The sequence below is a fragment of the Salvelinus sp. IW2-2015 genome, linkage group LG16, assembly GCF_002910315.2.
Source record: "Salvelinus sp. IW2-2015 linkage group LG16, ASM291031v2, whole genome shotgun sequence".
NCBI lineage: Eukaryota > Metazoa > Chordata > Actinopteri > Salmoniformes > Salmonidae > Salvelinus > Salvelinus sp. IW2-2015.
The window spans coordinates 31,606,760-31,616,080 of record NC_036856.1 but is presented as its reverse complement, the minus strand read 5'-3'; the positions used below and the strand labels follow the sequence as shown (position 1 = coordinate 31,616,080).

Genomic DNA, 9,321 nt, shown 5'->3' with positions numbered 1-9,321 from the left:
CCAGACAAGCAGATAAGCAGACAGGCAGACAGCAGAACAAGCAAATAGGCAGACAGACAGACATACAGGCAGACAAGCAGGACAGACAAGCAGATAGGCAGACAGGCAGACAGACAGGCAGATAGACAGCATATGCAGGACAGGCAGACAAGCAGATAGGCAGACAGACAGGCAGACAGACAAGCAAATAGGCAGACAGACAGACAGACAGACAGACAGGCAGACAGACAAGCAGACAGACAAGCAGATAGACAAATAGGCAGACAGACAAGCAGACAGACAGACATGCAGATAGGCAGACAGGCATTGCGGTCCAAGAGCCCTGACTGAACGGGGAGATATAAATATTTTACCCACTGCATGTTTTGGTGAAACACACGAGCCCCGGCGTATCGCCGCCCCACCCCGACCCTCTCCCTCTTTCTCTGCTTCACTCACTGGATCGAATGTTGGACTGCCAGGGCGGGGATGGTGCAGAAGCATAGCCTCTTGGCATATATGATTGTGAATGGCTCAATTGGCTACTAACTGCTTGATGAGTATGGTTAAATACCATGAAATATAGTGAAACCACCCAAAAAGGCCATCCATGAGTAAACGGTGCCTGGGGAGATAACTATGTAAAATGGCAGCATGCTGCATAACTACATCTTAAGAGAGACTTGTCTCGAGTCGGGTTTCATGTGGTGAATGGAGGCCGGGGTAGGAGAAGGAATGACAGGTGCATAGCAACCAGCGGGTTGGGATATAAAGAAGGAAGGGCAGCGACAAGAGGGAGGCATGGGGAATAGCGAGGGGCGAGGAGAGAGCGAGGGAGGAATTCAGCAGCTGTGCGTGTGCCGGTATCGATGCCAGTACACTGATGCTGCTTGCCTACTCACTCAGTCCGAAGCCAAGCCCTACCACTCCCCCACAAAAATGTACTGGCTTTCTCTTGGAAAAGGAATGTTGACAGTGACATACTGAAAACATCACAACTTGTCTTTATCTGACGGCTAAATTCAACTCCATGGCGGATGACTGTCCTCTGAAATTCCGAATGCACAATAGGCTACAGCAGAAGCCTTCTGCAGCAATGACCCTGTCCTGCCTCTGTAAGAACTAACAGCCATTTAAAATTCACCATGAGTCTATATAGGCTCCACGACATGCCACTTAGAATAGATTCCCCTGCATGATCCGCTATGTAAGCTTACTATTCCGATGCTGCTGCAGAGAGAGAGAAAATACCTTGATAAACCCCATGCCGGAATAGCCTACCGCAGCGAAATTGCAAGGGACAGCCAATTCAGCTCCTCACCAATATGAAATTACATAATCCACTCTAGATCTCCGTCCGCACACACCACCGACAATCCCACAATGTAACACTTTTCTGTAATTTCAACAGTAAAATAACATAAAAGTGTATTACAGCACTAATGCTGTATTTTGCACTGCATTTTGGGTAAAATGCTGAAAAACAATGTTATTAACTGTTAATGGATGCTTCCTGTAAAAATTACTCTAACATACTGTATTTCTTTACAGTAATAGCTTATGCCTACAGTAGATTCAAATTGTCTGTTTCAGGCACCAACCTCATGCTGTCAGGTGAGACACATGAAGCTCAGTTTTGAAGCGACGGTGAAGTGGAATAATAATTTCAGCAGCTGCTGGGTAGGAACCTTGACTTGTTTATAAGTATCTTTATTGCTAGCCAATGTTGAATTACTGTATATTTTCTTAGCTAACCTAGCTAGCTATCTACAGTTGTAGTCGGAAGTTTACATACACCTTAGCCAAATACATTTAAACTCAGTTTTTCACAATTCCTGACATTTAATGCTAGTAAAAATTATCTGTTTTAGGTCAGTTAGGATCACTACTTTATTTTAAGAATGTGAAATGTCAGAATAATAGTAGAGAGAATGATTTATTTCAGCTTTTATTTCTTTCATCACATTCCCAGAGTTTACATACACTCAATTAGCATTTGGTAGTATTGCCTTTAAATTGTTTAACTTGGGTAAAACGTTTCGGGTAGCCTTCCACAAGCTTCCCACAATAAGTTGGGTGAATTTTGGCCCATTCCTCCTGACAGAGCTGGTGTAACTGAGTCAGGTTTGTAGGCCTCCTTGCTCGCACACACTTTTTCACACTTTTTCAGTTCTGCCCACACATTTTGTTTTGTTAGGTGAGTTTCAGTTTATTCAAATTATGTGGAACTCTACTCACGCTGCCCCTTGGTCTCATCATTATGACGAACGTGACAGAAGATCCCACCAACAATGGACCAAGCAGCGTGTACAGGAGGAGTGGACTTGGGAGGAGATCCTGGAGGGAAAAGGACCCTGGACGCAGGCCGGGGAGTATCGCCGTCCTAAGGAGGAGATAGAGGCAGCGAAAGCGGAACGGCGACGATACGAGGAGATAGCTCAACGGAGCAAGCACGAGAGGCAAGCCCAATAAAAAAATTGGGGGGGGGGGGCACATGGAGCCAGTCAGGGAGTCGAGTGAGGAGTTCGACGCAAGATTCCGGAGAGAGGTGCTGGCATTGAGAGCGCTGCAGAGCGGGCGTGCTGAGGTGCGTGTCATCTGCCCAGTACCACCATTGTAAATGTAATGTCGTAATATTTTAAGTTGCACACTACCGGTCAACAGTTTTAGAACACCTACTCATTCAAAGGTTTTTCTTAATATTTACTATTTTCAACATTGTAGAATCATGTAGTAACCAAAATATAATGTAAGCAAATATAAAATATTTTATATTTGAGATTCTTCAAATAGCCACCCTTTGCATTGATGACAGCTTTGCACAATCTTGGCATTCTCTCAACCAGCTCCATGAGGTAGTCACCTGGAATGCATTTCAATTAACAGGTGTGCTTTGTTAAAAGTTACATTTGTGGAATTTCTTTCCTTCTTAATGTGTTTGAGCCAATCAGTTGTGTTGTGTTGTGGTATATAGAAGATAGCCCTATTTGGTAAAAGACCAAGTCCATATTATGTCAAGAACAGCTCAAATAAGCAAAGAGAAATGACAGTCCACCATTACTTTAAGACATGAAGGTCAGTCAATGCGGAAAACTTCAAGAACTTTGAAAGTTTCTTCAAGTGCAGTTGCAAAAACCATCAGGCACTATGATGAAACTGGCTCTCATGAGGACCACTACAGGAATGGAAGACCCAGAGTTACCTCTGCTGCAGAGGATAAGTTCATTAGAGTTACCAGCATCAAAAATGCAGCCAAAAAAATCTTAACAGAGTTCATGTTCATCTCAATATCAACTGTTCAGAGGAGACTGTGTGAATCAGGCCTATGGTCTGGAGTCCAAACTGGAGATTTTTGGTTCCAACCGCCGTGTCTTTGTGAGACGCGGTGTGGGTGAACGGATGATCTCTGCATGTGTGGTTCCCACAGTAAAGCATGGAGAAGGGGGTGTTGGTGTGGGAGTGCTTTGCTGGTGACACTGTCTGATTTATTTAGAATTCAAGGCACACTTAACCAGCATGGCTACCACAGCAATCTGCAGCGATTCGCCAGCCCATCTTAGTGTGGGCTTAGTGGGACTATCAATTGTTTTCAACAGGACAATGACCCAACACACCTCCAGGCTGTTTAACACTTTTTGGGTTACTACATGACTCCATATGTGTTATTTCATAGTTTTGATGTCTTCACTATTATTCTACAATGTAGAAAATAGTAAAAATAAAGAAAAACCCTTGAATGAGTGTGTTCTAAAACGTTTGACCGGTAGTGTATATAACTGTCTTAATGTTGCTGGACTCCAGGAAGAGTATCTGCTGCCTTGGCTGCAGCTAATGCGGATCCTTAACGCAAATACAAACATATGAATGGCAAACACACCGGGATTTAGCTGTCAAAACCCTGTGTGATTCGGTTCACTTGGCTCTCAGCAGTGCGACATAAGCCATCGTTTTGCAGGCCAGGAGTGTCCATATAGCCTCTCCCCCCTAACCATTTGTTTAATTTAAATAACATTGTTCCATAATGATACAGTATTAGCTAAACCTGTTCACTTTACCAGTAGTATGCAAACATCTGGTGGCACAAAAAGAAAGGAAAATGTTGTGAATCTGGTAAAATAAACTGTGGTATTGAGTATTGCTATAGCAATGTTTTTATTAGTTTAGCTATGGTTTGAAGTAATGTGTATCTAGCTCAGTGGTTCTCAACTGGGTTTTATCCTCGGGACCCAAATTGAACCAGGTTGTCTCAGTCGCAACCCAATATTCGCATCGCAAAAAATTATCAGCAAAATACAATCTGGAAAAATGTCACGTGTGCTCCCTCTCCTGCCTCTATGTCACCAGGCTGCTCGTTATGGCGCACACCTGTCACCATCACCTCCTTGATTACCTGCCCTATATGTCACTCCCTTTGGTTCCTTCCCCAGGTGTCATTGTTTCTGTTTCCTGTCTGTGCGTTGTTCGTGTTTCTTGTTTTGTTCATTTGTTTATTAAATGATGCACTCCCTGAACTTGCTTCCCGACGCCCAGCGTTACAAAAACTATTTTAATGCTATAATGATAGTACATTTAGAAATTAACATGACAAGGGAACAACACTCCCACCTCTTTCATTGTCAATAATACAATTTTGCCCAATGTTAATAAACTCAGTGGTTTGAGACCACAAAATTGACCCAAATAGTACTGCTAATAGCTTGAAAATTCTGCAATTGAAGAAAAAWTTTTTTTTTCAAAATGTAGGTTTATTATCATTTCTACACCGTTTCTACCTGAAGTTCTTCATTGAAGTTTAGAATAGAGTATTCTTTCATAAAAATATGTAAAACACATTTTTTTTTCTTCCTCAGACTCCTTTCAAAACAAATTTGGGTCGCGACCCATTGATCTAGCTGTCTTATTTGTTGTGATGAGGCAGCCTTAGACTGGCCTCATCACCATTTTAAAAGGTCTTTAAAATGCATATCATGAAGTTGTTATTATCTTAAATGCTTAAAGGTATATACATGTGTGGTTGGATAAAGTGCACTACTCCATTGCCATGCATAGCTATCTACTAGTTTAGGTGTTCCTAAACTAGGAGACCTTAATTGTTTGCTACAGAGCTGGTTGCTCAGGTTCAAGACAGGTATGGTGAGTTAGATAATTGGCGTGTAGTTCCCTAATGCTTTCAGTCTCACTGATTAGTTCTAATCATGTTCTAATTGATGATTCTCTGTCTTTTAAACTAGTGTAAATGTTTTTGTGCAATCATGGGTCCTCCTTATTTCCACCAACCACCCTCCTTGGCTACTCTGGGTCTACTATTGTACACATGGTGGTGGGTTAAAATCCCAAGCCCTTTTTGGGGAGACCCATAGTATTTGTTTTTGGACTGATTTTTGCAAGTAGTTGAATGGACCTGGCTGGCGTGATCTCCAAGAAGCAGACTGCAGTGGAGGTGTCGTAGGTTTATCTGAGGAGTTTAGGGCGGCCTGAGCCCAATGGCGGGAGCAGAGGGTAGACCTCCAGTTGCTGATGTGAGCCGTGGAGGAGCTGCTGTCGTGGCGTGGAGGAGCTGCTGTCGTGGCGTGGAGGAGCTGCTGTCGTGGCGTGGAGGAGCTGCTGTCGTGGCCTCACTAGTGGAGTCGTCCTGGGAAGGTGGAGGTTTCCCCAGTAGTCCAGAGGTGCCCATGTCCCAACCTGGGCTACAGCTCATAAAAGCCTAGGATCTGCTGGCATTGCAGAGGCTGAGTGTATGTGTGTGTGGGACCTGAAAGTGGAAGGAGTTCCACAGTGGGACCATATGCTGTGGTATTCAGCAGCCATTTGTGTCAAGTTGGAACTTTGAACATTCTAAACATTTGGGTTTTCAGTGACGGACTAATTCTCTGCAGCGCTCGACACTGCGTTTGAAAGCTGGTGAAGGTGAGAGTAATGTGAAGATTGCAATAAAATGCCATCACTTATACCTTTTTTTAATGTGTGATTGTGAATTGGGACCAAAACTATTTAATTATTCAAACCATTCCATATACATGTACCATCAACTTAATTCACATTTACCATCAACTTAATTCTCGACAGTCAGTCGATTTTAGTGTTTTTTTGAGTGTTGGCCACACCTGATCTTTTTTTATTTAACAAGGCAAGTCAGTTAAGAACAAATTCTTATTTACAATGACGGCCTACCGGGGAACAGTGGGCAGAACGACAGATTTTTACCTTTACCTTGTCAGCCTTTCGGTTACTGGCCCAACGCTCTAACCACTAGGCTACCTGCCGCCCKAAAAAACCTTTATTGGTTTGTGTCTTGAAATGTGGTCTGTTTGAACAGTGGGACAAAAAAATGCCTGGAAGAGTTAGTAGACATGCTATATGCTCTGCAAGAATGTTTTTTTGTTGTTTTAACCTCTTTAAAACCATAAGTTTTATAGCCTAATAAATATTTATTGAATTCTGAACATTTTTATCAGTCCAGTTACAGTACTCTTGTTGTATGACTCAATTGAGTTCAATTGACCCTGCTGTAATATAATGTTTTACAGTAAGGAAAATTACTGTGAAATATATTACAGCATCTATGCTGTAAAACAAAATTACAGTATTAAGCTGGCAACTTTAGTGCCAGGATAATTATGTACATCTCGAAGTAAAAGTTGTACAGTGCATGCATACACCTCATTAACCGTGACATTAAGCTAAATTCTGCAAGCCACGGAGCAGGAGGTCTCCCTCCAGTTCCCGAGCCTCCCGTCCGCTGTCGGTTGCAGATGTAGAAGCAGGAGTCGGAGCCAGTGGGGTATTTTTCTGTTTGATAAACATGCTCGAATTTGCATTAAGTTCTATACACTCACGATACAAATGACTGTTGTAATTTACATACGAGTGAATGACCCCTGCAACACATTTAATAGGTATAAATGATTAACTCTTGCTGAGGGAGAGAATAGGTAGGTTTGGAGCATATAACCTCACTAAAAAGGCAGGTGTAGTCTGTAGGCTATTCTCAATTGAACTCCCATGTAAACAGGTGTTTTTACCTTTTTGGAATAGCTCATAGCTGGCTGAGCGAGGGGGCAAATAGGAGTGTTCTACGGTTCTAGATGTGGCATCCTCCGCTCGCGGGTTCCTTCTCCCTCGCAGATGGTTAGCAAGCCATCGAAATGCTGAGAGTTGGATAGCTAGCCCTGCCCAACTACCCATCATATCGGTGTAATAACCCCATAAATGCGTAATAACACAAGTTTCACTAGCTATGGTTTCCGGTAAAGCATATCAATTACAAAACAGTGTAGGTGTTTGTGTTGCCAGGTGAGATTCAAGGCTGAGGGGAAAAACAGATGCATTCACAGAGCTGCAAACACCCTCACAGAAACAGATGCTGCTCGTGCCGCTGGATCTTGAGTTTCACACACCGAATGGCTGGATAGGACAAGTCCTCCAGCTACCAGGTAAAGATGGCCAACGGTAGTAACATGACCACGTAAACGAATAAACTGACCGAGAGGCAGGATAGCTCAATGCCCGGTGACGTTAGCTAAGAAAAAACAGCAGATATCCTTTTGCCTCAGCTCAGTCCTGGCTAGGTCGCCAACGAAGAAGCATCGCTACAGAATACATTTCATTGGACACATCAGCGACGTAAGAATATAAATCGTTTCAGCCTTACTTACCTCTCTGCCATTTTCCCGGTAGTTCCCAATTAAAATCCGTTAGTAATAATAATCCCCACAACGTCACCCATGTTGCCAAAATCGCTGTCTCCGCAGTCACCGAACTACTACTGTAGCTCTCTCCTCGATGGAATATGGTGCACGAACTCTCTCCTAGCACGCAATGCCCGCTTCTCCGTCACTGAGCTGACGTCACCCAGTTTCAACCAAGAGCGCACGAACTGCGTTTCCATAGCAGCACGGAAATGCCAGGATCCCGACTCCCGAGTCTAGAAATAAGTATTCATCGTCTGATAGAATGCACCACCAACAACCCGCAACAAAATATGTGACAATAAGGTCGAGACCTCTTAACAAAGTCCGTAATTCTCAATGAAAACCCGTCCAAACACAAAGCAGAAGTAATTCAGCCATTAATTCATGAATTCATTCAACTTTAATCTATAGGCCTGCTGCAATGACTGACTATACTGTCGACTTTCCCACCGATTTTTTTTTTTTTTTAATACCTTATTTGGTCGTTTCTCGCAAGTTATGTTATGTATCTTCAAACATATGAATCCGCGATCGCTTTTTGCTGTAGTGGGGTACATCAATCTGGTATAAATGCATTTGTTCTCAGCTCGGGGAGTAAGAGACGGAGCGCTCAGAGTGGGGCTGGATTGCTGGTAATGATGGGCATCTGCTGCTCTGTGTCTGGAGCCTGAAGAGTGTGAAAGCGGCGCCCCCTAGTGTTCATGTGGGTTACAGACAACTCCACAGCACTGATTGCAAAATGGCAATTTGCTTCAAACCTAGTGCTCTTTGGCTGCATTTACACAGGCAGCTCAATTCTGATCTTTATTCAACGAATTGGAATAAGCTGATCTGATTGGTCAAAAGGACAAATATTTTAATTGGGCTGCCTGTGAAAACATACTTTATGACTTCTGCAGCGTCATCAAACGAGCAAAAGGATAATATAGGAATAAGGTGGAATCATATTACACAGGCTCCGAAGCCATCGTATGTGGCACCGACCCAGAAGATTGGGTGAATTCACTCTCAGAGGCCGACGAGAGTAAGGTAAGTAAGGTCTTTAATCAGGTCGACACCAGCAAGGCCGCGGGGCCCGACGGTATTCCAGGGCGCATTCTCAGAAAATATGCAGAACAGCTGCCAGGCATATTCACTGTAATTTTCAACCTCTCTTTGTCCCAGTCTGTAATTGTCACGACTTCCGCCGAAGTCGGCCCCTCTCCTTGTTTGGGCGGCGTTCGGCGGTCGACGTCACCGGCTTTCTAGTCATCGCCGCTCCATTTTTCTATTATCCATTTGTTTTGTCTTGTTCCATTCACACCTGGTTTGCATTCCCCAATCACACTACATGTATTTATTCCTCTGTTCCCCCTCATGTCTTTGTGTGAAATTATTTGTGTATTACGTGTTGTACGCACTAGGCTAAGCGTTTGTTATTTTCCGTGTGTTTTCACAAAGCTTATTTGTATTGTTATACATTTATGTTGTGTGACTATTGTGCACGCTATACACTTTGCCTTGTTGGCTGGAGGAGGTTTTTGACGCAGCTGCGTCCATCTGTATATCTCTCCTGCCGTAATAAAGTGTGCGCCTGTTCAGAATTCTCTGCTCTCCTCAAGTACGCACACGCCTGACAGTAATCCCCATATTTTAAGATGACCACCATCAT

General features: G+C 43.4%; 1 protein-coding gene across 1 annotated transcript in view; it reads right to left on the bottom strand.

The window, feature by feature from the left end:
• Window positions 1–7,752, bottom strand: part of LOC111975466 (rho GTPase-activating protein 39-like) — a 201,781-nt gene extending 194,029 nt beyond the window's left edge. Inside the window, exon 1 of the mRNA XM_070447670.1 lies at window positions 7,635–7,752. Within this exon, the coding sequence (XP_070303771.1) occupies window positions 7,635–7,645 (11 nt within the window). The 5' untranslated portion in view covers window positions 7,646–7,752. The remainder of the gene's footprint in view (window positions 1–7,634) is intronic.
• Between the last annotated feature and the right edge of the window lie 1,569 nt (window positions 7,753–9,321).